Source organism: Castor canadensis, chromosome 3 (assembly GCF_047511655.1).
Source record: "Castor canadensis chromosome 3, mCasCan1.hap1v2, whole genome shotgun sequence".
NCBI lineage: Eukaryota > Metazoa > Chordata > Mammalia > Rodentia > Castoridae > Castor > Castor canadensis.
In genome coordinates, this window is record NC_133388.1 from 198,617,204 (window position 1) to 198,644,029 (window position 26,826).

The following is a 26,826-nucleotide window of genomic DNA, read 5'->3' on the forward strand; positions in this document are numbered from 1 at the left end:
GAAGAAAAGAGAAGGGAGACCCCCGTATGGGGTCCCCAGACTGATGCTGCCTTGAGCTGGAGTAAGCGGCAGCTGTAGCACTGCCAGACATGGGGATGGAGGGACAAGCCACAGGGGCACACTGGCACCTCATAGACACTGGGTGGGGGCTGCTGTCTCAAGCCCAGGAAAAACCATGCCGCACCACCTGCCCAGAGGCTCAGGGAGAGCAGGCCTGCCAGCCAGACAACCTCACCTTCTCCTTGGACACATGGTGGGAGAAGGGGCAGGTCCCATCCGTCTTCTTGCATGTGCCCCGGACAAATCTGTGGCATGGGACAGGGAGAGGTTGAGGAGGGCTAGTGGGGATGAGGCAGAGACCCCTCGCAGACCCTCCCAAGTCCAGAGAGCTGGGTAGAGCACCTGGTGCACACAGCCACTTTCTCAGGGTCGTGGATGTAGGGGCAGTGCTCGCCGCGGTTACACCTGCCAAAGCGGTTGTAATACATGCAGTACTCTCTCTTCTTCTCCTTCTTCTGCCTTGCCTGCCGGATGATGGCCAGGCTGCGCTGGACAGCCCGGCTGTGCACAGGGAGAGATTCATGAGCCCAGAGGTAAGCAGGGAGTCCCGACCTGCCCAGCCCCAGGGACGCACCTGGCCCGGGAACGACTGCAGCTGCTGGCAGGGTCCAGTCGGCCTGAGGTAGGAGAGACTCGTATAAGGCCACAGCCTAGCCTACAGCCCCACCCACCACCTCCCCACTGACCCACCTGGCCAAGGCCCCTGGGGGTCCGCAGCACTTCACTCAAATACCTATTCCTCCTCCAGGACCCTGCCTGGAGCCCCTCCTTCTGGGGACAAAGAATTGAAGGTGCGTCCAGACAGGACTCTTGTTGGGTGTGCTCAGAGCCAGAGTGCCAGGTGTTCTCCCAGGGAAATGGACTGCTTGGGCCTTGGGCTGAAGTGGGAAGCTGGTCCCTGCTGCCCCACTAGCTGGGATCCCCAGACCATACTCAGTGCAGGCTGCCTGCCCCTGTGCAGGCTTCCTGCCCCTTAGTGTTCCACTCTGGCTGCCAGGAAGCTCATGGGCCAGGCCCTCAGCCTGAGGCAGTAACCAGCCCATGGGCATCTCTCAGGCTCCGTCTCTTGCCTGGCCACAGAAGAGGCTGCCTTGCAAATGGTGTAGACACCAGTGGTTACACCTCCTCTGCCAGAGCCCAGAAAGACTAGAGAGGGGAACGCAGGCCATATGTGAACTAGTTGTGTAGGAGGAAGAATGGCTTTTACACTTTTAAAGGATTGTAAAACAGCTAGGTATGGTGGACCACATCTGTAATCTCAGCTACTCAGGAGATCAGAGGCAAAAGTTTAAGGTCAGCCTCATCCAGGGCACAATTAGTGAGACCCTATCTCAAAAACAAAAATACAAGCTGGATGCTGATGGCTCACACCTGTAATCCTAGCTACTTTTAAGGCTAAGATCAGGATTACAGTTCCATGCTGGCCTAGGCAAAAAAGGTTGGAAGACCCCATCTCTGTGGAAAAAAGGTGGGCATAGTGGTGCATGCCCATCATCCCAGTGACAGCAGGAAGCATAAATAGGAGAATCATGATCCAGGTTGGCCTGGGTTTAAAAAAAAAAAAAAAAAAAAAGCAAGACCCTATCTCCAAAATAACCAGGGCCAGAAGCATGGATCAAATGGTAGAGCACCTGCCTCACAAGCACAAAGCCAAACTCTAGTAATACAAAGAGGAAAAAAATACAAATAAAAGGGCTGGGGGCATGGCTCAAGTGGCAGGGCACTACTGAGAAAGAGAGAAAGGGAAGGAAGGGAGGGAGGGAGGGAGGAAGGAAGGAAGGGAGAGACTATAAAACAACAAGATAAAAATCTCCAACAGAGGAGTGTGTGGTAGCAAAGCATGAGAATGCAGGCTGGGGCTCTGGGTGGCCTTGTGGACAAGGGCGTCCCACCTGGCCTGTGCCATTACCTGTGCCTTATCAGACAGTTCCTAACAATCCAAGCAGAACACCAACCCAGCCTTTGTAAGGTTGTCAATGTCGTATGAAGAGGACAGTGGGGACAGAAACAGGGGGCTCCCTAAGTGAGGAGAGAGGGGTGCCCACAGGGAAGTCCAGGCCCCCATGTAGTTTGGCTGCCTTTTAAAGGCACAGGCTAGCCCCAGGGTCACGGGTGGGCTGGGCAGGGCCTGCTTAGGACGGCTTCCCCGGGTTCCTCAAATACGCACATGACCCTTCCCAGACCAGATCCAATTTCCTACAGGGCAGCTGCTGAAATGAATACGGCGCTAAGAGGCAGAAGTGACATCACTCAGAAATTCTGAGGACCTGAGGCAATGACAAAGCCATTCAGGTTTAGAAAAGGGATGTTCTAAAATGCCTGGACCCATACAGCTTCTCCACAAGAGCACTAGCATGGGTTTGGGGGACTCTGCCTTAAGCAATGCTCCTTCCTCATGATCCCTGGATGCCCATTCCCCAAGTCCTCTACCCAGGCCCTGACAGTCCATGGCCTGTCCAAAACCCGACACCTTCACACCCCACACGTTGGAACCTCAGGCCCTCCTCCCTAGGCATCTAGTAGCTACTTGATCTCGAGAGCTCCCAGCCAACCTCTCCCCATGCTCTCTCTGGGCAGGGGTGAGGGGTATGCTGCACCCTGACACTTCACAGACACAGGGCTCAGCACAGGACCAGGCCTATCAGGCAGCGCCTGCCTGCTGCAGAGGACTCCATGGCATATCCCTGGACAAGCTGGGAGGCTGAACACTGCCCTGCTGGAGCTCCACGGGTCTCTCTGGCTGGTGGCTGCCCCATGCTCAGTCTCAGTGTCCTCAAGTTTAAAAATGACATTTCCAGGCCTAGGCAGCAAGGCCTCCAGCAGGAGAGAGGGGCTCTGCTGCAAGGTAGCCCAGGCCTGGGCCCAGGAGGCTGGGGCATGTGTGGAGGCTGGGAATGGTGCCTCGGGTAGGGATGGGGCACTGAGGGCATCAACAGGGACATGGGGGATAAGAGTTGACATGGGTAAAAGGAGCATGCCGAGGGTGGGGCAGTGAGGGGGCCCAGGCTAGCCTCTGTTCTCAGCCAGGGACACTTGTCCATAGGGTGGCAACAGAGCCCTGTCCAGGTGGCATGGATGTGCCCTCGCACCTGCCAGCCTTCCCAGTGAGGGACATGCAACATGATAGCCGATCAGTGAGCACTGGTTCCCAGGCTGTCGCCCAGGCTGCGGGCGACACTGGCGCCATCTGCTCCTGGCCAGGGACATGTGGGTGTCACGTGCTGCCTGTCAGGCCCTGGGAGGTGGGGACAGTTTTTTCCTCTTTCCACTTTCTGCTTTTAAAATACTGACAGCATGGGGCTCACGGTGGGAGTTTTGACAAGAAGGGGAGGTACCTTTCCAAATGCTTTTTGCAGTGTTAAAAATGCACATAAAATAGCTGGCTTGAAAAGAGGAACTGGAGGTGCAAAAAGCTCAATCGTACAGTCCCGACCTCACCTCAGCACAAGGTGCCGCCTGTGCTGCATTCTCTGGAGCACTTCCACTTCCCGGGGCTGGGGTGGGGAAATGGGGGGAGTGGATCGTCCCAAAATAGACACTGGCTCCCTCAGCCCCACCCCCCCTGCCTAGTGCCCCGTCTGTTCCCTGCCACCTGCCCAATGGTCCTCTGAGGGAGCCACTGGGCATCAGACTCCCAGAGGCAGATGCCTCACACAGGTCAGAGCCTCCTCAGGACCTGGCTCTCACTCTGACTAGAGTACACTATGGGTGGCAGCTACCTGCTCAGCCTGGGAAACAAGCAGGTGAGCTCAGGTGTCCATTCCTAGCCCCACTGTGCAGAGCTGGCCTGCCTGCTCAGGAGGTCAGAAGAGAGGCTGTCCCAGGCCCTGGGCAAAGGCACATCTTGCTGCACCCTTAGGAGAAGGAATGGAATAGCAGAGGGAGCCCTAGGGAGAGGCAACAGGGGTGGAGCCCGGGTGACCAAGTGTCTCTGGCTCTGATAGGGCAGCTGACAGGGTCTCTCTCACATGCCCTTCTGTGTGACCTCACGGCACCCAGGGAGGAGCAGGCAGAGTAAAGATGAGAATTGGAGCCACAAAGAACCAACCAGCCCAGGAACATATGGGGGCTGGTTAGCAACCACAACCTGTCTCAGCTGTGGGGGCTCAGAAGAGACAAAAGCCAGCCCTGTAGCCTGAGACTGGGACCAGCACTTCTGCTGGACAACTTATGATGTCTACCCCACTGCAGGGACTGTCAAGCAATTGATGGTCACAGTACAAGCCAGCCAGCTTGAGGAGACAGGTCCCATGCCAAAGTATGAGAGCAAAAGTCCAGGGGTTGGGCTCTTTTGGTGGCAGGTAGACCTGGGGGCATGACCCAGAGAGGCTAGGACAGATGCTAACTCTGTCCTCGAGGGCCCAGAGGGCAGCCAGTGGAGGAGGTGGAGCCCTGTCCCTCCAAGGAATGCTACCCTTTCTTGTTGAAGTCAACGTTTTGCTCATACCCAGGGAAGAAACTTATCTCTTTAGTTATCTAAGTGAGCCAGTCGGCAACACCCCACAACTAGGAATGACCGTCATATGCGGTGTGGTCCTATGGGAGTCCAGATCACCTATCACCTGCCCTTGCCCTCGGAAGAAATTGTGTGGCCTCGACAGACCTGCCTCTGCCCACATACCCCACACCCCTGCCCAAACCAAGGCCCAGCGGCTGCCAAGGATGTTCGGCAGAACATAGGCAGCTGTAGCCTTGCTTGGCAGAAGGGCAGGGGCAGGCCAGTGGAAAGAAGGCCCCACTCTAGGCACTCCCTTGCACAGCTGAGCTGAACAGAGGCAGGCTCTGGGTGGCTGCCAGGGCAGGGATGCAATGTGCACAGAGACTGTCTCTCAGCCAGCTCTAGGGCAAGGAAAGGGGAGGGTAGGGGCCAGGGCCAGTGAACAAGTTTGGCTGGGACAGACTGTCCATAGCATGGTGGCGTCAGAAGCCACCATGTGCTACATGTGAAACAGGAAGGCAGATTCTGCAGAGCTTAGCACTTGGCTGCAGGGTCCCAGGAACAGAGAGGCCACTTCCCTGTAAGGAGTGACAGCCCTGCCCGCATTGCTCTGTGCTCCACCACCACCAGCCTCAGGGCTGCAGCCTGGCTCTCCCTGGAGTTCAGACCTGGCTATCTCCCAGTAGGGGGCACCATGTCTATGAGGAGGTCAAGTATAAACTTGCCACTTATCCTGCCACCATTTGTGTCTCTTACCATCTATGCCCTGGATATAGGGGATGTGAGGTGCGAAGGTGGCAGGTGCAGCCCAACCCCACAGACCCACCCAGTCCAATACATGTGGGCACCAGGATCCAGCTATAGGAGGATGGTGCTGGGGCCTAAGGACAGGGCCTTGGGGAAGAGTCTAGAAGAGCCCTGGCAATTAAACATACTGGTCCAGTGTTGGTAGAAGCTGTGGCCACATGGCAGTCAGTGGGTGGTATCAGCCAGTAGGTCACTTCCTGATGGGCATGGCTCTGATATCAGAAGTGACCAGAAAGGGTACTTCAAGGCAACAAGGGCTACTCCCAGGGTCCTCAAGCGAGTTTGTCAGGTTTCTCCCAGGATGCACCCTGCCTCGAAAATAGTAGCTAGAAGACCCTGTGCCCCCACAGGCCGTGGGAGCACAGCCAGACAGGGCATGGAGGGGCTGGCTTCTGGAGAAAGGTGTTCCCTCAGACTTGGCCTGGGTACCACCTCCTCCCATAGTGACCGCTTCTCCCTCAAGCCCCTCTGGCAGGTGTATAGGGACGTTGTGTGCAGCTGGGCTTCAGTAATCCCATAAAAACCCGCAATCTTGCCCTTCTTTTTGATGGACAAGGAAGGGGGTAAAATTGGACTGAAAACAAAATATTTTTCTAGTTAATTTGTACAATAAGCACATCCAAAGCATTTCCTTCTTCTCAGCCTGCTCCCCGGCTGCAGGGTCTTGCAGGGGCAGCAGTGGCGTCTGCCTCCAGACACAGTTGGTGAGGCATAGCCAATGCGATTAGGGGTACCGCAGCCCCAGGTGTTAGCTCGCCCAGGCGTGTTTACCATACCTGGCTTATCCTTTGTCCAAGAGCAAAACACAGACCCTCGTGTGTGCCCTCCTCCCCAAGGAAAATCAGGGGCTTCTCAGCCGAGTGAGAGGTAGGCGCCACTCAGGCTTTCCCAGGGGAGAGCAGGGCTGTGAGGACTCCCAACAGTGGCTGCCCCACTGGTCTCATTACAGACAGCTACCAAGGCTCTGCATGTGTCTGAGAAGAAATTTCCCAGGTTGGGATGTGGCTCTCTGGGAAGCACTCATTTGGATCAGCTCCCTAGGAACTCCAGGCCCCTGACCTTATCCCCGACTCAGGGCTGTGTCCAGGCTAGGAGAAGAAAGACCTAGAGCCAAGGCCCAAAGAAGCTGAGACATACTAGCCTGCAGTGCCCATCACATGCTCTTCAGCATCCCCACCTCACCTGTGCGGAGGAGGGTCCTGCTGCCATCACCAGGCCGGCTGGAGGTCTTAGAGAGCTTGTTGGCCGACACCTTGTAGAGAACCCCTCCAATGCAGCGGTAGCCTTTGCTCCTCCACCGAGGGGAGCCAGGTGGGGCTTTCCCACCCCCGTTGACGGCCGGACGCAGGCAGTTCAGTACCAGGGACCTGCAGATACAGCAAAACACCCATCAGAGTGGCCAGGGACAGGCTGGAGCTTGGGTGCTCAGCACCAGGGGTAGAGCATAGACTGAAGTGCTTGCTGCCTGGGCTATCAGGTCAGCTGCCAGGAGTCTCCATCCCTTGCCCCTTTGCTATAGGGACACTTCTATGGCAGTCAACAGGGAATGCTGACAAGGAGTTCCAGGGGTGGTGTTGCCCAATCTAACTAGGAACTCATGAATTCCCAGAGTCATGAGGAGGGAACAGACTCCTCTTCCAACACACATGCTGCCCTTAGACACAATTGCCTGGCCTGGCCCACTGGCAGTGTACTGTGGGAGATAGCTCCCTGGACACAGGGGAGGGTAGTTGCTTGGCAGCCTGCCTCTTGTGAAGCAGTGCTGGGTCCTGGCCCACTGGCACCTCCAGAAGGTACCACTTGGGTCTCTGCCACAGCTGGTGGCCATCTCTCAAGTGCTGCCCCAGACACACCACCCTTAGGACAGGAGACATCGTGGGGCCACCACTCATCCTGCCCTTCCCTTTACCTACTGCTCAGAGGCCTGCACTGAGAGCCTGCAGAGGTAGCCCACAGGCCCCTCCCAGGTCAACTGTTTGGGGGAAATGCTAGGGGTGCCTAGAGGTCAACTGGGCCAGCTATCGGATTAGTGGCCAGGAGAACAGTCCTGATCAGGTGGAACTTGAGGCCCAGTGGCCTCTCTACCACTCCCTAATTTCTTCTCTACTCTCGGGCACCATCATGCCTGATACTCCATGCTCCCCAGGAAAGCCCAAGCACAGCCCAAGCCAGGGAAGAGACCTGATGTTGCCACTACTCAAGGAAAAGGCCTCTGCAGCTGCCCCACCAACACAACAGCCCCTGCCCACCTGGGACCCACGCAGGCTGTCCCTGAGGAGGGGGCTCAGCATGCCACAGCCAGGTGAACCCAGGGGACCCAGCATGAAGACAGCCCTCAGGATGCATTTCGGCAGTGATTTGTTTATGCAAATCAAGCATAATTTCACATTTGCTCAGACTCTGCTCATGAATGCATATACTGCCCCCCACTGGCAATCTGAGCACCAGGTGCCAGCTGTCCATCAGCAGAGTCCATGGTGAAAGTAAAAGGACAGTTCAAGTGGGAGGTGAGAGCGGCTGATCCAGCCTGGCACAGGGCTGTGCCCCCTCTCTTCTGGGTCCTCCAGTACACCCCCACTGGCCCTGATGGCCCTGCAGTGCACTCAGGTCCAGCTCTTAGGGAAGCAATGATAGAAATGAGGCTCCTCCCAGGAGTATGCAGCTGTAAGAGACCCTTCCCCAGCCAGCCAGGGTCAAGGAGGGGTCCCCCAGCCCAGGGTTGCCCAATAACAGCAGGTAGAGGAAATTACTTGCTTGGTTGGAAGGGGCAAGGGTCATGGGTGCCTGGTCATGGCACCTGCAGCACCGCCAATCACAGCCAGCCCTGCCACACAGAAATGGAGATGCTGGGGAAGGGAGCATCTCTGCACTGAGACACAGCCATTGTCTCCAGCACTCAGCACCGCTGCCCCTGTGGGACTCTGTCTCTCCACCTGCAAGCTGGGATAACTCTTGCCAGCCAGTGGCCTCTGAAGGCCCATTAGCGAGATAATGTGAGAAAAGTGAGCCAGGTGCTCAGAGGACCAAAGCTGCAGTGTAAGTGTAAGCACGGCGAGGAGGCCACAGAAGGCACTTAACCCAGTTTCCCTTAATTAAAATTCAAGTTCACAAATACCAATCTTGGAGAGAAAGAGTCCTGCCAAGGGATTGGGCTGTAGTGATCTGCCTGGCCACTGCTCTACCCATTACACACTTCAGTGTGCCCCCACAGGACACCATCTGGGCAGGAGAGGGGCATTCTATCACTGTGTGCCCCTCAGGGGAAACACAGTCAAACTTGGACTTGCAGGCTCTCCACAGACCTTAGGCCTCCAGGGAATCTTCTGCCCAATGGACACTTGCCTTGCACCCTCAACTGCACTGGGGCCAGACCAAGGTGTGAGGCAGACCAGAGCAGAGGGGTCCTCTCCCATGCCAGCCCCTCACCTGAAGAACCATCTCAGTCCTAGAGGCTCAGAGGTGGGTCCCAACCCTCTAAAGGAGCTGTGGCCACTGCAAGAGGGATGCTCGGCCTGACCCCAAATCCCCAGACAGGAACTGAGCCCAAGGCAGCAGCCACTACAGTTGGCTCAGCCTGAGGCCAGTAGGCCATGGAACTACCCAGGGCCCCTTGATGCCCATAAGGCATCTGCCCCTGTGTCCACCAGCCTGGGGTAAGAGCAGTATTGGAAGAGTGAGGGAGTTTGTGACCAGAAAGTACCACCCCACAGCACTGCCCCCTCACCCAACCTCTGGCCATCCTATGACAGGCTAGAAGATAGTCTGGTCCTCCCACCAAGGCCAGTTCAGTCTCTGCCTCATGAGCCCTGCCTGGGGTCCATACAGCCCTGCCTCACAACACCCCTCCTAAGGGCCCTATCTTTGCCCAAAGCATGGCTTTGTATGTCCCTGGCCACTAGTATGAGGGACAGCAGGCAACTAGACCTCTGCTCAACTGCATCCTGGGCCCTGCCCTGCAAGAACTCACCTGTGGGAATGTGCCCTCTGACCTTCCTCCCAGGTTGTCCTGGGGATTGGTTTGTGATGCCTGCTCCACCCGGCCCTCCCCAGGGGTAGCCACAGGTTAAAGTGACATGATGCAGCCACACAGCCAGCCAGGGCTGGCTGCTAGGACTATGGAACTCCTCCACTTCACTTTCGAGGGTCCCTGCCCAAGAGACCTGCAGCCCCTTGGTTCTGTGCATGAAGAGCTATGGGTTGTTAAGGGTCCCGCCATTCCTGGGCCTACACCTCCAGTGGAGAAGCCAACTTCATTAAGGACTGCTGTTCAGATTGCACTTCGGAGCTGGAGGGCTTCTCTTGGGTTACGATTCTTTTCTAGACAGCCTTACTTATTTATCCATGTGTTTATTCTCATGGATGATCACCAACAAAACAATCAATCTGTCCCCTTCCCCCCCCCAAAAAAAAAATTCATTGGATTTTGATAGCAACCATGGGGCATTGGTGGATCTACTTGGGCAGGATGGAGGTATAGAAGCCCCTCTGCCCTTGTCAGACTATACACACACATGCTTGTGGAGCCTCCTCCAGGCTACAGGAAAAGATGCTACTCGCTACCTCGCTCACCCAGGAGCCTGTGTGGGGAAGCTGCATTTGGGATGCTGATATGGGTGAGAACTTGGGGAGACCTAGCCAGACCCTTGGGGTCAGGGGAAGGGTCTATCTCCAAATCATCCATCTCCCTCTTCCCTGTGTGCCAGCCTGCTGGCTTTGGAACCTGAAGCAGGAGAGTGCTAAGCAGGGCCTTGTAGCTTTTCACTGCCGTTGGTGTCACAGCACTTCAGTAAATTGTTACCCTAATGGAGAGGACAGCCTTTGGAAACGAACTGTACAGAGAAGAGGGGATAAAATTAATGAGATAATAGCGGGGCCAAGGACCCTGTGAGCGCCTGCCCTCACGGCACAGCTCTGTAATTCCTTTTCTGCAACGGGAGCCGCAGATCTAAAGGCTTCTCCCATCCGTCCGGCAGGCCCATGCCGCCAGGAAATTTCATTAACGCTGGAAAATAGGAAAGGTATTAAGCGTGGATAATGAAGGCCAGGGAGGGAACAGTGCCTTAAGATAGTCTTCTTTCTCGCCTTTGTAATGGGAGGCATGAACTTTCCCTTCAAATCCATTTCTAATCCATTTGAAATACTACAGCAAATTATCTTTCCTTCAGCCCGAAAGCGGCCAGCCAATTTACTCCGAATAGAAGTGACAATGCCCCAGGATTTATCACCATAACCTTGACTACACCAGGGTGAGGCTGGGCCTCCCTTCTCCCCCTGGGGGGGCACGAAGGATGGGCGCGGTGGGGGGAGATAACATTGTAAATGAAAAGCAGTGGTGATGGAGAGAAAGACACACACACCACAAAAGTAGGCATATATAAAAACTGTGTGTCCACTACCTTGTGAGCAATGGAAACTTCCAGGCCAGAGGCTGTCCAGGCTGGCAGAAGGGCAGTTGGGGGTACTCTGGTGGCTGAGCCTGACTCTTCCCTACTTTTGAGGGGTCTGGGCAGGACAGAGGCCTCAGCACTGTTGCCAACAGCTGCCCACAGCTCAGCAGACGCACCTGGTAGCTGCCTCTTCATGTAGGTCGTCCACCTGCCCTCTGAGAGCACAGCCCAGACTCCAGACGTCATTCCCTTGTCCTCCCGATGTCTCTGTGCCTGAGAGCTAGCAAGGGGACTGACCCAAGCAAACACCAATCTCCCGGAGACCAGCCTGCTGGAGCCACGTGGGGCCAGCACTGACTTGGGTACAATGGTGAGGGGGAAGGGGAGCCTGGAGGACACTCTGGACAGGGCACAGTCAGGTGGGGCTCAGAGGCTAGGTCATAACCAGGCAACTTTCAAACTCAGAAGCTGTGTCCCATGCTTTCCAGGTTCAATGGCATCTGTGAACAAATACCACAGGAGGGTATGCAGATCGTGGGGTCAGGGCTGGACCCGTGACGCCAGGCCTTTCAGGGAGCACCACCTGGCCTGGCCCCCAGGCCAGAGGTATGAAGCAAGGGCTGTATAAAAGCTGGCACAGAAGGAAGACACAAGTCACCCTAGCTGCTAGGGCAAGAGAGTATGGGCATTACAAAGAAGAGGTTCAGAGGGGCAGAAGCTGGGATTTAAAGTGCATTTCCTTTTTGCACATAAGGCCACAGAGTGCAGCAGGAGAGGAGAAATCAAACCCTGGAAGTTAAATTGAAAAAGGAAACCCACAAGCCCCCAGGATGGTGAGGGTCCTCACTACCAGGCCCTTTCTGCGGCTCCCAGTCCTACTCTGGACCTTCCTGCTGTATTCACTATACTCCAGTCTTATCTGTTAAAAAAAAGCAAACAAAACCCCTTGCTTGTCTGCTTTCCATTACTGTGAAGCTCTAGGTCTACACTCACTGCCTATCCAGGCCCAACCTTCACCCTCACCCATAGCTGTTCTCCTCCTTGTGACCCTCAGCCTAGCTCTGACTGTGGCCCCCTATGCAGGCCCCCTGGGAGCACAGGCCACACCACCTCCCCTCCAAGCCTCTGCTGACACCCCAGAGTTCAGCCTGGCCTCTTACCCATGCAGGTTGGGCATCCCTGCACACTCTGTCCTAACTGTTGTATTGAAACCACACATCTGATCAAGTCCCCCTAAACCCTGTAATAACTGTGTCCCAAAGGGCCCACAGAGCCAGGCTCTCATGTTCCCTTTCCTGGAAGATATTGTGCCCCAGCCTGGTGCTGGGCATTTACATGCACTATTCCTCCACTGGAATCTAGTACCATATCTGAGCCCTAGCGCTGGTGTTACCTCCCGCAATGAGCCCTTCTAACCTGAAGACGGTGGTGCCTAGGCTCTGCCCAGCTGCCAGCCCATCGAACAGGGCTCCGAGGACAGGGCTGTATCTGCTGGATATACTGCTGTGCCCACCCTGTGCTGTGCAGCATGCAGGCAGCTCTGCAAATCTATGCCAGGCATGTGGCATGGGCTTAGGGAGATGTGCTTAGGGAGACACCTGGAGTTTTCAGGACCTCTCAGGGGAGGGTCTAGAGGCCCTGGTCAGTTATAGGTAGGGGTGGTGAGAGATGGGAATAGGTTGGACTTGCTGGACGATGTAGGGAGTGAGCTCAGGCAACAAAGACGACAAGCTGGGCTGAGCATAAAGGGAGCAGTGGGCTGGAGGCGGGGGCAGGGGTCTCAGAGTACGCCCAGGGACTATGACTGTGGACTTAGACCCTCAGGGGCAGGGTGATGACCCTGACATGGCTGGCCATGGCTTTGTAGTATCAGTGTGTGGGGCAAGGCTGCCCTGGCCAGTGGTGACAGTGCAGGAGACAGGCAGGCTGGCTGGGGAGCAAAGAAAACGACCAGGAAAGCATTTTTCAGGAAATGGAGCACGGTTTTTGAAGCTCGGAGCTGAGCGAGCGGGAGTGCTCAGTCAGCAGAAGAGGCAGCTTGCACGGCGAATCCCCAAGTAGGTCAGGCGGAGCCGCCGTGACAGGGACTAAACTGCTTAGCGGGTCTTTCCACTGAAAACGCCAACCGCCCCACCTAAGCCACTCAGCTCAGGAGGGCAAGTGTGCAAATGTGCCCGTGTGTATGCGTGTATACACACCTATAACTAGTCATGTGTGCTCAGATGGAGGCCAGTACAAAGTCTCCCCACCTCCTGCACTGTGCTGGTCCAGCTCAGAGGGTTCGGTGCCTGCCTGCATGCAGCCACACAGCCTGGTAGCTCTAGCCTCACTCTACAAGCCCAGTCCAGGTGACCTGGGCAATCCAGTGTTCTAGGTTCCTGGGAAGGGAGGCAGTCCTTCAGGGGAGGAGTTTCACAGGGCCACCAGGAATGGGCAGAAGCATGAGGTAGGGTGAAAAAGTGGGCTAGTTACCCCAGGGATCAGGCCTGTCTCTGAATTCTGGGGTTGAAACTTGATGACCCAGTGGGTAGATTGGCTTCATGATGGCTGTAGCCTCCTGATCTGGAAGGACCTTCCTCCACCCATATAACTGGCTCCTCGCTAGCCCAACCCACCATGCCACAAACCTCTACATTCAGACCTTGCTTGAGGACCCAGCCAGCTCCAAGTGGGCCCAGCCACCCCAAGCAGCAGCTTCTGCTCTGTGGCTGTAGCACCATTATCAATGGGTTGTCCAGTCTCCAGCTGCACTCCCTTGCAGTGTCCACCTCTCAGCATGTGTGCAGAGCCTGGTCAACAGCTTAGTTTCCCAAAACATGCTTCTAGCAGCCAGGCAGGAGGGTAATAGGCCTGGGTAGGAGCTGAGACCTCTGCTGGAGGTCTAGTAGACAGAGCCTTGGTGGGGAATTGAGGCCTTTGAGCCTCCAAGCAACACCTGTACTATGGGAGACAGCAGCCCTCCTCTGGAAGGCTGTAATGAGAATGGGGATGGGTAGGGATGGGGGCTTGCCAGGGTGGAGGCTGACCAGTGCACAGCATTGATGGGGGAGAGGTGGCCAGCCTAGCCTTGGGCATGTAAGGCAAGGCAGCTGGGAAGGGGTGCAGGGGTGGAGGTAGCTGTGCATGAGGGAGGTGAGATGGAACTGGCTCACCAGAGCCCTGGGCTGACCCATGGAGTAGAGGGCAGCCCAGCAGGGCTCCAAGACAAGGCTCTGCTGCATCACCTGAGGACTCTTCAGGGTGATGTGTCTCCCCTAGGGACCCCACTCAGCCCTGTCTCTCCCTGGTAATGAATAACAATGATTCAAGGGTGCCCCTTACCAGCCTGGCTGTATGGTGGTAGGTGATACTAATTGCACTGCCTCCATCACAAATACCGCGGCTCCATTATGAGGGGCTGGGACAATTTTATGTATTTTATGTGCTCACATCTATTCAATTGGTATTTCGATCAATGGATGCATTACAAGCTTTCCCTTTAAGAGCCTAATAAACAACAAGATGGAAAGTAAAATTCTCCATAAAATGACACTTTTAAAAATCCATTTCAGCTGAAGCTATTGGTGTTTTGTATGTTAGCTGCAAAAGAACAGGTATTGCTGGGCCTTAATGGCCCCACTCTGGAGTGCAGAGTTCAGCTCCACAGGAGGAGGGGCTGGAGCCTGGCGGCCAGTGTAGCTGCCCTTGGTGGACCTGGCTGGTGTACACCCTGGGCAGTGCCCTCAATCCTCTGCACCTGGGTGCAACCTAGGCTTCCCAGGTTGTTGGCCAGGTCCCACTTGGCACCAACGTGCTAGCTACTGATGGGTCAAGGCTGGATCTTCAGGTACCCAAGGATCACTGCTGTCTAAAGAAAACCATACCAACACTCCTCCTCTCCTGGCCTCCAGGACAGCCCTTCCTAGGACTGTACAGCAAATCAAGCTGGCCTCCTGGATAAGGGGTAGTTGCCTCAGCATGCCTCATGCAGCCAGAGAGCCTCACCAAGACATGGTATCTGCACCAATACCAGAGAACAGACCACGGGGCTTGACAACAAAATGCACTAGAGTTGGAGAGATGAACAGGTAGCTAATTATGAAGTAAATGTACATGAAAATCAATAGCCTTCCAAGACAGCAGCAAAATCCAGGTAGAACACACAAGGAAGAAAAGCAGTAACAAAACAAGAAAAAAGAAAAAAACTGCAGAGAACCTCACAGCAGGTATCTGGCCCACAGGTGGAGGGAGAGTGGTACTCCTTGCTCACATGCAAGGGACGGGGTTCATTCCCTACACTACAAGAGGAAAAAGGTAAGTCCTAGAATATAAGAGGGCATCGAGACATCTGGGAGAAGAACGTATCCATGCCATGCAAAGAGCTCTAGTGAACCAATAAAAAGGCACGCCACGAAAGAGCAGCAGACGATGCTCAGCGTCACTCGCCATCAGAGTGAGAATGCAGAGCTCAGTGAGATGCCATCATACACACTCCCAGCATGGCTCCCATGGAAAAGATGCCCCGGGGAGAACTGGCCAAGTCAGGCGACAACTGCAACACTCTCTTAGGCTGTGGCCAACGGCAGCCTGGTACAACCACCACAGGAAACCAGTCGCCTCATCTACCAAAACTCAGCATCCACCCTGAGTCAGCAACTCCACAGAAACAGGAGTTCCTTGTTCCCTAGAGACATGCCCAGCAAGGCTGAGAAAAGTTTTATGTACAGTTACCAGACAAGAAGTAATCCAGATGCCCATCAAAAGCAAAATGGACAAGCTGTGGGAGAAAGCACTGTGGACAGTTGGGGGGGCCAATGGTAAGAGGGCCAGCTCAGGCTGCCCAACAGAATGCCATAGCCTGGGCACTTCAACAGCAGAAATTCATTTTCTCATGAGGCTTGGAGTCCCGGACCAAGGTGGTGCTTGGCTGGACTCAGGGGAAGTCTCTCTTCCTGGCCTGCAGAAGGTGTCTTCTCACTGTTCTCACCTGGCTTTTTGTCCAGGTGTGCATCCCTGTGTCTCTTCCTCTTCTGGATTAGGGCTGAGCATGCATGACCCCACTGAACCTTAACCTCCCCTAGAGGCCTCTTCTCCAAATACAGCCACATGAAGTCAGGGCTTCAATTTAGGAATTTTGGTGGGACATAATCCAATCCACAACAAGTGGTGAACAAAAGGACCTAGACTGTCCAGTGCCTGCCATATGCTCCCGTTGCTACAAAGCCCAGGTCAGGCCTCGGAGATGGGCATTTGCTGAGGCCAGGACTGATGGGAGGGCCTCTGCAGCTCACCATTGGGGCAAGGAAGGCTGTTCTACACCAACTGATGTAAAAAGTCTTAAGAGCAAGACAGACTTCAAGGCACAGAAAAGATCTTCTGGCATAAATCTTCAAACTAAAAGGCAAAATTAAAACAGGAAAATTACAAAAGGTGACACCCTGAAAATTTATGAACGGGTCCTATAAATCTGTGAGAAACAGACAAATCAGAGCCAAACGGACAGTAAATACAAACAATGCTGAGCCCCACAAAGACTGAACAACTCAAATAAAGCCCGGACCATATGCCACCTACTCAGGTGTTCTTATTCCTGGTGACAGTGTCTGGGTGAGGCAGCAAGCAATCTACCTCTAGGATGTGCCCACCTACCCAGTCACAGCCCTGTATTAGACCCATGCAGTAGCCAAGCAGTATCACCTCCCGGGCCTGAGCCACTGTCAGTGGATGAGTGAATCCCCCAGAAGAGACCATGGAGTAGTGATCTCAGGGCCAGGCCTGAGGAGACTCAGCTGGTGGTCAAGTCACCAGCATCCACTTCATCTCACAGTTAGGGGGGGGTCCTGCTGTTAAGCCCCTGCCTGGTCCAGACCTACCCTCCCAGACCCAAGGGGGAGAGGAGGAGCAGGCCATAATTTATGCTCCCCGCCTATGTTTTATGGCCTTCTTAATTCGGCTCCTGCTACTATTAATGTAGTTAATGCTGAGATTATATCTATTTTCTGGCGTCAGGCAGAGATTTATTCGAGCCATTTTTCCGGTGGAGGCTCCCACGCTGTTAAATCAAGCGCCTTGCCAATTAAGTGCTGACTTGGGAAGTGGACGCAATCTTAACAGACATCCCACCGCAAATTACATGGGGGCTGCCACTCTGGGGAAGGGGCAGGCAGCCACAGGCACATGCTGCTGACTTGGGGAAAGCAGCAAAGTAATGGGTCTGGGTCTGCCTACAGTGGCAGCAATTTGGCAGGAGCAGGGGACCCACCCTGTCCACCCATGTGCAGGCTGGTCAGCGTCTCTGGGCCTGTCCCTAACACACAGGAGTCTCTTAAACTTGCAGCCCCAACAGCACACCATGCCAATGTTTCCAATGAAATACCCCTCAGGCCTCCTCAACAGGGCTCTACAAGGTACCTGAGGCACTAAGACCTCCCAACAGTCTTAACAGGTGTGGTGTGGGGGCAGGGGAGGTGTGGAGAGTAGAAGGCACAGGCGCTAGGGGCAGGAAGCTCACCCCCAGATGCCAGGAGAGACCCACCCATCAAGGGCCTATACTCTGTGTGGTGGAGATGGGGTGTCACCCAAGTACCAAAGGGAGCAAGTGTGGACCAATGGTAGGGAGGCAGATGGGAGGGTGGACAGACCAAAGGAGAGACCTCACCCCATCCCTGAGAGTCCACACCCCCCCGCCTTGGGTGTTCCTGCACTCCGTGGGAGCCTCATTCCCTCCTATGCAGCACCATGATGACCCATGGCCACTCTCCTCCCCAGTATTGCATGATGGGGCACTGGGGCAAATCTACTTGGACGCTGAGTAAGTATCTGGCAGGGAACTTGGGTTGTGGTCTTGGGCAGCAGAGCAAACCCTATAGCTCCAGCCACAGCCATGGGAGCCTGATCCCAGCAGTGTTGTGCTCCCCAAGTACTGGTGTTGGTCCCCTATACCAGGCCCAGCCCTGAGAGGCGAATCACGTTTTGGGGTAAGATCAGCTGGCGGGTTGATATATGGGAGGAGTTAGGTATGATATTGATTATTTGAACACTGCTTTACTGCCACCTCTAAAACCAGGGTAAAAGTGGAATTTAAAACAGTATTTAATGGTGTAAAGCACCCAGGTGGCGCTAAGTGACAAGTACTCTTTATCTCTTGCTGTCAGGGAAGTGTCAGGCACCAACTGCAGCCATACACACTCCTCCCTGTAGGTCGCCAGGCTGAGGACTCCCCCAGGATGACGGCTCTCAGGCTGTGGACAGTTTTCTACAGATCCCACAGAGAAATCTAATAGTAACTTCTTCCAAGCAACCTCTGCACCAACTGACCTTGGTCAAGCTGAAGGTCGTGCCCTCCAACTTTCATCAACCCCCCCACCCCCAGCCCATTCCTGTGAATTACTGCCAACCCATGGGGAGGCTGTGTTGTGGCCTGTGGTTGTGTCGTGCCAGGTTTTCACTGGGTCCTCCTGGGTCCTACCCCTCAGGACTTACCCACAATAGGGAAGGAACAGCCATCCATAAGCCAGATCCAGGTGAGGTTACACCTGTCTGACCTTTTGCAATGCTCCTCCCCATAAGCCTGCCTAAAGGCCATAGGGCAGGACTTCAGTCACACACAAGCCAATAAGAAGGGAAAAGAAGTTACCTTTGTACCCCACCAACCAGGCCCTGTGTGCGACATACACATGGGGCTCGAGTAGGTGCTGTGGACAGCTCCTTGGAGGTCAGCCCTGCTCTGGCCCCCACAAGAGTCTCAGTGGGTACAAAGAGGATCCTCTTACCCTCAATGCCCTAGCTCTCAGCCACCGTCCTAGTCAAGCAGGGTCATCCATGTGTATCAGGGATAGGGTGGCCTGTCAGGGCAGGAGGCAGGGGATCCACTGGGCTACAGAGCTTAGGTCAGAGGGGACAGTCAAGAGGAGGCTTGAGAGGAGGAACAGAGCTGTATCTCAGGCCTGCATTCAGAGGAGCACTGCCTGAGGCTATGGACTTCACATACAGCACTCACTCCTCTACTGGGAGCATACCCCTTAGGAGCACTTCTCCCACCTGTGTACACAGGGCACAAGAGAACAGAGAGAGAACGCTGAATAGTGAGCCTGGCAAGGAGGGCAGAGGGCATGTCACAGAGGGGACAATTCATCCACAGAGAGAGTGGGGGCAGAGTAAAAAGAAACAAGAAGGAAAAGACAGAGGCACACAGAAAAGAGGCAGACAGAACACACAGGACAGAGAAACTGAGCCAAGAGAGGGCTCAGGAGACACAAAAAGCCATCAGGAGACACAGCCCGCGCAGAAGGACCTGAGTGCACAGCCCTAGGCAGGGAGGAAGTGCACACTGGCCATGGCTGGCTTACTGTCCCCACCACCTCCAGGTGCTTCCTGCTAGCCAGTGTATGTTCAGTGTTCCACTGGGGGGACATGGAGACCAAGGACAGCCTGAGATGGAGCAGATGGGGTCTATGCCTGCCCTGTCCTTCCTCTCCCCAGACCTCAGCACAGGGCCATTCCAGGGCCAAGACACTGACTCTACCTGTCCAGGCACCTCCTGGCTCCTGGCCTATCCCCTCTCTCTCCTGCCCCTCAGGTAGCAGCCAGCTGTGGTGCTCCCCAGCTCCATGCAAATGGCTCCCCCAGCTTTCTGATAAGAAGCAGCACAAACAGGGCATTGAACCGGGGCAACTGTTGGCAGGAAATACCCTTATGGAGAAGAACCTGTGGGCTATACTCCCACCTTGTCCCTCTAGACCCATGGGGAACAGCCCAGGCTCTGCCCCTGCCTGGAAACACAGGGACCCTGTAGACTTCTAGGGGATTCTCAGTGCAGAACATGCTTGTCCCATCCACAGGCCATCCTGGAACTCCTTACAAGAAGATGCCCATTCAGGTGGTAACAGAGTAAGCAAAGGAACAGACGTGGACCCAGGAAGTCCCAGTTGGCTTCCTACCCTCAGGCCAGGGGAGAGTTCTGTAGGCATTGCACAGTATGCATGCACTGCCCGTTAGAACAGCAAAGGATGGAAAAGCAGCAAAGGCCCCCAGCCGTTAGCACCAGCTGGGCCAGTTCCTAGCACCCAGGAACTCCTTTCTTAGGGGCCAGAGTCTAAGCCTGGCTCTGCCCCACCTGTCAGCGAGGGCTAGGTTCTGAGATCTCCAAGAAAAAAATCTCCTCCCTTCTTCTGGACAAGGTCCTAGAAGATCAGAGTGTCCCTCAGGGATACCCCGGCCTCACTGCTGACTGGGCCAGCTGATATCCTGGCAAGATAGCTCTCTCTCCTCCCATCATTCTCAAAAGGCTGAGGGAGGGCTCAGGCTTCAACTGCCCACAGCCAGTGGAGGCACCGGGCATCCAACTCAGGAGTACACTGCTAGAGCTTTGTGGCCTGGCACTGGCTCAGAGCTCAAGCCAAAAGACCTGCCTACCTCAAAAAGACAGAAATAAATAAATAACAAAGGCACGCTTTGAAATGACTTCCAAATTAAGAGTTGCATCCGTGCTGTCAAGCTCCCGCTAGCAGCTTCTGTGGCACCTTCCATGCAAAAACGTATCTCAGCCCATTTATTAGAATGATGAAGGCAAAGGGATCTAAAAATTGCACTCCTTCCTTAATGAGCAGCCGAAGGGATCGGTAAGCATAATTTCAGAGGCCAGTAATATTTTATATAATCGCCGAGTGGTTTAAATTGAAAACCCCCAACTGAATCAATATTTACTGCATTGAAACGAAATGAATAGTAATAAGTCACTAAGCTCCCTGTCCTGTTTCATAAAATAAAAAATTATAAAAATGAGCACAGGCGCAGGGAGGCTATCACATTAACTTTTACAGCACTTGGGGAGCTGTAACCGCCTGTTCTCATAAAATAAAATTCTAAAAAACCTGCTGGAGGAGACCTACTTCACTACCACGTGGGGAAGCTTGGAGGGTCAGAGCAAGAGAGAAGGAGGGCTCTGGGGGTCATCCTCATGGGCCAGGATGAGTCCTAAAACCCCTGCCTATAGGTTGTCCTCTTCACAGAAGACAGAAAGGGGCTCTCTCCCACCCACCCATGAATAGTCTTCCTCCCTGCAATCAAACATCCTGCTTTGGTTTCTTTACCTGTTTTCTCAAGTTCCAGAACATCAGAGAGAGTGTGAATGAGCAGCCCCAGCAGCACACATAGATGGTGGCCTGGAAAGACATACCCAGCCTTGCATCTCTGACTAGGGACATCTGTGAGCGGGAAGGGAACTGGGAATCCAATAAATATCCCCTGAGATGCAAGCATGGGACCCTGCCCCACACAAAACAGGAGTCTGTAGCCTCTAAGCAAGCAGCACTGGATGCCCAGGACTTGGTGCACAAAGACACTGGCAGAGAGAAAGGCCCGCAGCAAGCTGGGCTAAAAGGGAACCAGGGTGCACTGTGGACACAAATGCAGATGGAGTGGGGGGAGCAGATGCAGGTGAGAGTCCCCTTCCTCCCCAGGCCATGAGCTCCTTGTGCCAACTATGGGGCTCTTCACAGAAAACAAAGCTCCGATCTACCGTGAAGCTGACTCAGCAAGTGAAGGAAGGGCACAGCACCTGAAAAGACTAAATGTATTCCCACAGCTCAGAAATGGAAACACAAACCACACTTAAAAACATGCACAAAATACCTGAATGGATCTTTCACAAAGAAAGAGAACAAATGGCCTGGAAGCAGTGCGTGAACAAGTGCTCAACATCATTGGTCACCAGGGGAATGCAGTAAGATGCCATCACACATTAAAGGGTATAGAATTAAAAAGACCATCATACCAGGTGTAATGAGAACAGAAAGGTTCTACCACTTTGGGACAAGACTGGGCAATTTCATATATGCGAAACCTGCATGGTCCCCCTCTTTCCCTTATGCCAGCAATCCCACACAGAAGGCAAATGAAAGCTTAGGTGCACTCGGGTGCTCATCAGCCTTCACTCACCTTCCCAAACTGGGAACAGATCAAATTATCACTGGGGGAGGATTCATACAGAGTGTGGAACAAGAAGGGGATGCTCCTTGGCAGTAATAAGTGAACTACAGACCCCATGAGGACAAGTTCAACACTGGGTAAGTGAGGCTAGAGACAGCCATACCTGTGCTGTTTCATAACAAGCAAAAGAATCCACAGTGCAAAATATCAGAATGGGTCTAGGGTTGAAGGTACAGACTGGAAGGGACATGAGAGACCAATCAAAGATGACAGGAATGCACCTCCACAGAGGTGTCTGCTGCACAGGTGCAGGCATTTGTCAAGACTCAGACTTGGATGTTTAGATTTCTACATCTCACCACATGAAAATTTTATCTAAAGAACAAGCCATCAACAAATGTGGAACTCTAATTAGTAGGCTCATGTTTCGCTGTAGTAATAGCTAAACATTCTAAAACTTGCACTCTGAGCACACAGACTAAGGCCACTGAAGCAATAGGAGCCACAAACACACAATGGGATTGGAGTGGATCTAGCACTGCTAAGTGTGTGTGCATGTGTGTACCAGCACAAGCAGAGACACAGCTCCCTCCTGGCCTGAAGGGGCCCAGAAGCGGTGGTGCACCCAGGCTAGAACCTCAGCAGTATGGATGCTTAGCTGTGGACAGTTGTCCTGTGCACTTCAGAGACCAGCTGAGAGCCACTGCAAAACATGGAGCTGTGATTTGCAAAGAAGTGGCTGATTCCAAGACCAGGGAAGAGAAAGTCCAGGGTGAGTCTGGAGCACCATGTCACACAGAAAGTGAGGAAGTGCCTAAGGGAATTATGGTGCAGTGTCAAAAGGACCCAGGACCAGCCAGAAGGACAGGGCCAACTGAGAACCAAAATTAATAATGACAACAACAGATTATAGCCTATCAAACAGAACAGGAAACCTGGGCTCATAAAGTTATAAATAAACACATATGCAAGGCAAGGGGTTCTGCTTATGGGTGGAGACCCACCATGCATCACGCAAGGGAGAAGGGAGAAGAAAATTACCACAGGGACCTGAGACTGGGTGACAGTTCAATAAGGAGCATGATGCTGGCAAGTCTTCACAGCTCTCCCCAGTCGCTCAGAGTAACTTGCACTGCAGAAGCTGGCTGGCAGCTTCCTGGATCACGTGGCCTCACTGAGCAGCCCAAGGACACACTAGGACCTCGGAGGCTTTCCTGCCAAGATGGCGAATCTGAACCTCATTCCAAGGAGGCATCAAACAAGCCTAGCAAAGGAACATTCCACACCACACCTGGCCTTTACTCTCTAAACAAGTGAGTGTCACAAGACCAAGGAAGGCCTCCAGACTAGAGGCCAAGTACGACTGCAGAGCCAGGCCCTCAAATGTCAGTTTGAGGGGCATGAAGGCTCCCAATGGTCACATGTGAGGGACAGAAAGCAATGCAGCAAATGGGGCAAAATGAGAACAAATGGTAAGTTTTAAAGAAAATGTGGAAGTTCTGCATACTATTTCTACAACTTTTCTGTAAGTACAAAATAAAAATTTATTTAAAGAAATTAAATGCAAAGAACACATTAGGAAAGGAAACCACACAGCAACTCCACTCTTCCCTCACTGGTGCCACTGACACAAAGTGAGAAGAGCGGCAGCCTATAGCAAGCTGCTTCTCAGCTGGAGAGGGCACAGCCTCCATCCTAATACCCTCCCTGGCCAGCCCAGAAACAGACCCAGGGGTCCCACCTTACACACCAACCCCCAGCCTCTTTCCTCTCAGTGAACGTTCCAAGCCCTTTTCTAGGCCACAGGAAGGCCCTGCTGGTGTGGACTGTGTTGCCTTTGTCCCACCCATGCAGGCCCTGGCCTGCAAAAGGGGCTTTTTGAAACCCCCACCCCTCACCCTGGGCAGGAATCAGGGCCTCAGTGTGTTCCAATAGCAGCCCCCAGGCAACCACCTGCCTCATTTGTTCACATATTTCCTGACTACCATCCCAACTAGAAGACCTGTTGCCTGGGACCCAGAGACCCCTAACCCAATACCCTCTTCGTGTCTGGGGCCATCCCCTGCTAGCCAGTGATAGAGGCCTAAGCCTAAGCTGAGCTGAGGAGGACCTCTGCATGCGGCCAGGGGCCAGGGGTAGGGTCAAGAGCCAGACCTTTCTGTGGCCTTCCCAGAAGCAGCGCAAGCCCCGGTGTGGACCTGGACGGAAGCAACCCTGGAGAGAGGGAGTGCCTGTCTTATGTGAGGAGTTACCCCAAGCACCGTTCACTACCAGACTCTCTGGGCATGTCAGGAAGCTGTGAGAATCCCGGCTCCAGCTGGCCTCAGCAGAACACACCCTGCTTTGGACTGAATGTTTGTGCCCCTCAAAATCCCCATGTTGAAACCTACCTCTAATGGAGATGCTGTTCGAAGTGGGGCCACTGGGAGGCCACTGGGGTTAGATGAGGCCTGAGGGTAGGGCTCTCAGGAGGGGATCAGAGCTCTTACAGAGAGACTCCATGCAGTGTACGTGTTTGTGTGACTGCTCCTTTTCTCCCCCTCCCTGGCCCTCTCCTCTCTCTCCTGCTTTGTGCCCCCCACCCCAGTAAACTAGGAGTAGGCCCTCACCAGACACCAAATCTGTCTGCACCCTGATCTCAGAGTTCTGGTAAAACTATAAGAGGCAAATGCCTGCTGTTGAAGGCACTTTGTGATAGCTAAGACAGTCCCCACACCCGAGAGCATGCAGAAGGTAGAGCAGGGCAGTGGCTGGCACATGCACCTGCTCATTAAGGAGACACTCGAAGGGAGAGCATGGGAACAGGGGCATGCAGCGGTAATACCTCCTATCCTCAGTGGAATCCTCTTTAATGAGACATCACTTTGGAGAAGCGTTTCAGAGTCTTTCAAAATCTTGGTCTAAACCTCATCAAACTGCACAGAGATCACTTAAGATTTACCACATGGGCACAAAATAAAGTGAAATAAAAAAGGCAGCCCAGCAAGCGGCAGCTCTATGACAGGACCATTTGTAGTCAGGATGGAAAAGCCTCCCAACTCATCTGCTTAAGCATAGTGGCTTCTGTTTATTTCGCACTTTCATGTCAAATGAACTTGAAGAGAGAGAAAAAGTGACAGGCAGTTTAGGGATATAAGTCACATTTCAGCTTCAGTTCAGATTAATGAACTTGCTAAAGCCACAAGGGCATAGGCAAATCCACAAATCTCAGAGCAACAAAAAAATGAGCTCCTTGCTGCTTGATGTGAACCTCAGTCCTGGGGTGGCTACCACTGACCTTCTGTCCCTGTATCCGGAAACCTGGGGAGTCTGAAATGTTCCAGAAGGCAAACAACATAGCCACCTTAGGACCTCTCCCCAGAACAGAATCAGTGCTAACAGCCCAGGATCCCAGGGACCTCGCAACTCCCCAGCAAGCAGTGAGGGGCTGCAAAGAGGCCCTGAGGGCTCTGGACAGCTAGCCAAGAGCCAGGCCAACCCCACCCCTCACTGTGCCACAAGAGGTGGAACAAGAAGGAAGGGGTGGAAAAAAGTGGCCCCAAGACAAGGAGGGCTGCCACAAGCAGCAGGAGTGGAGCTCTGCCCATCCCCCTGATCTCACCCAAACTGTGCCACCATTTCTTCACCCTCCTCAGTCCTCAAAACCCAGGAGCCTCAGTTGTAGGCACTGTCCTGGGGTCCCCCACCAGACTCAAGCCTGGTGACAAGGAGGGCAGGAACATGACAAGGTCACCTGGCTGTTAGGTGAGGCTGCGCAGGCCTCTGCCAGGCTCTGCTCAGGGTGTGGCCGGCAGGCCGCTCTCTAGGCTGTAGCCTCACGTCCTGTGAGGTCCTACCTGGACCCCCAGCCTTTCTGCCACTCAGCTATCCATGACCTTTGCATTCGTCACCTGCTGTCTCCTCTCTGCCACCTCAGAATGAACAGATTCCATTTCAAGGGCAGATTAGGAAACTGAGGCTCCAAGCAGGAAAAGGCTTGCTCAGAGTTCCTCAGCCTGCCAGGGCTTCCGTGGTTGGTAGTCCTTCTCTGCAGAGACCAATCACCGACATCAGTGAGTATCTGCAGAGGGTAGGCAAGGGCTACCCTATGCCTGTTCTGGGCCATCCTGCCTTACCTTTCACATATGTCCACCAGACTCTGTCCACCAAGACTTTCAGAATGGCTGGGGCCTGCCCACTGGCCCCATTTCAGGGTGGGAGACAGAGCTGGGCACCCAAGGAGAGTCCTGGTAGGCAGTCTGGCTTTTTCATCACTGTGGCAGCCCTCCCTTCGTCTGCAATGGTCCAGTCACTGGCCCAACCCCTCCCATGGCCCAGGGGGAGCTCAGGAGCCACAGTGGATTAGCTACAGCAAGGCAAGCGTGCCAACCATAGGTTGTAGCCCCTGGCTCTGATGGGGCTAGGGAGGCTCTGAAGACAAGAGGGAGGCAGGAACCAGTTCAGGCACTGGTCCCAAAGATGGGATCTTTCTGCTGCCTCAACAAGCCAGGCCCAGGTATGTGCAGCCAACGGCAGGCCAGGCAGCTGGCTGGCAGCCACTCTGCTGAGCAGACAGCACACCAAGGTGCAGGTGACCTTGGGCAAGGAAAGCCCAGCCCATTGGCAATCACTCTTCCCAGGGCCTCCTGAGAGTCGCACCTCTAAGCTTCACTCCCCCACCACCTCCCAGGCCCATGGTTCATGCTCCCAGGGTCCCACTTGCCAGGACCAGGGTGAGGTGGTCAGGAAAGAACGCAAGGGCCCCTCCCACACCCTCAGTGACCGTGTCCACAGTGCCTTCATATGCAGGATGGCACTGAGGCCTGGAGCCCACAGCTACCAACAGAGCCAGACCCCTGACTGACTTTGGCTACCTATGGCTATGGGCCCTGTGCCATCTAAGGGCAATGCCCTCCCTTCTGCCACTCACACTCACAGCTGAACCACGCCAGGCACCACTTTTGTGGAACAAGAAGTTTAGAGAACAGCCTGGCTGACCTAGCTGGTCTCTGCCTCAGGGGTTCCATGAAGTCACGTGACATGCCAGTTGACAGTGCACAGTGGCCTCAGCCTTGGTCCTCAGGACTGCAATGGCCACCTCCCTCCTGTAGGACTCCCTCAGCCCACTGGGGCCTAGGCACAAGTTTCTGCCTGGTGACCCCTTTGAGACCTTCCTGGGGAGCACAACAGGACTCAAACATGGGAGGGAGTTCCTTGGCCCTCAGAGGCTGGAGGGAGTGGCCAGGT

The 26,826-nt window shown here is 54.2% G+C and overlaps 1 protein-coding gene across 2 annotated transcripts in view; it reads right to left on the reverse strand.

Moving 5' to 3' along the window:
- The window catches only part of Zc3h3 (zinc finger CCCH-type containing 3), an 80,904-nt gene that overhangs the window by 19,364 nt on the left and 34,714 nt on the right, over positions 1 to 26,826 (reverse strand). For both annotated transcript variants that reach the window (XM_074069350.1, XM_020170370.2), the window contains exons 5-8: positions 6,488 to 6,672; positions 635 to 677; positions 403 to 561; positions 236 to 305 (exon numbers count right to left, since the gene is read on the reverse strand). In XM_074069350.1, the coding sequence (XP_073925451.1) occupies positions 236 to 305; positions 403 to 561; positions 635 to 677; positions 6,488 to 6,672 (457 nt within the window). The remainder of the gene's footprint in view (positions 1 to 235; positions 306 to 402; positions 562 to 634; positions 678 to 6,487; positions 6,673 to 26,826) is intronic.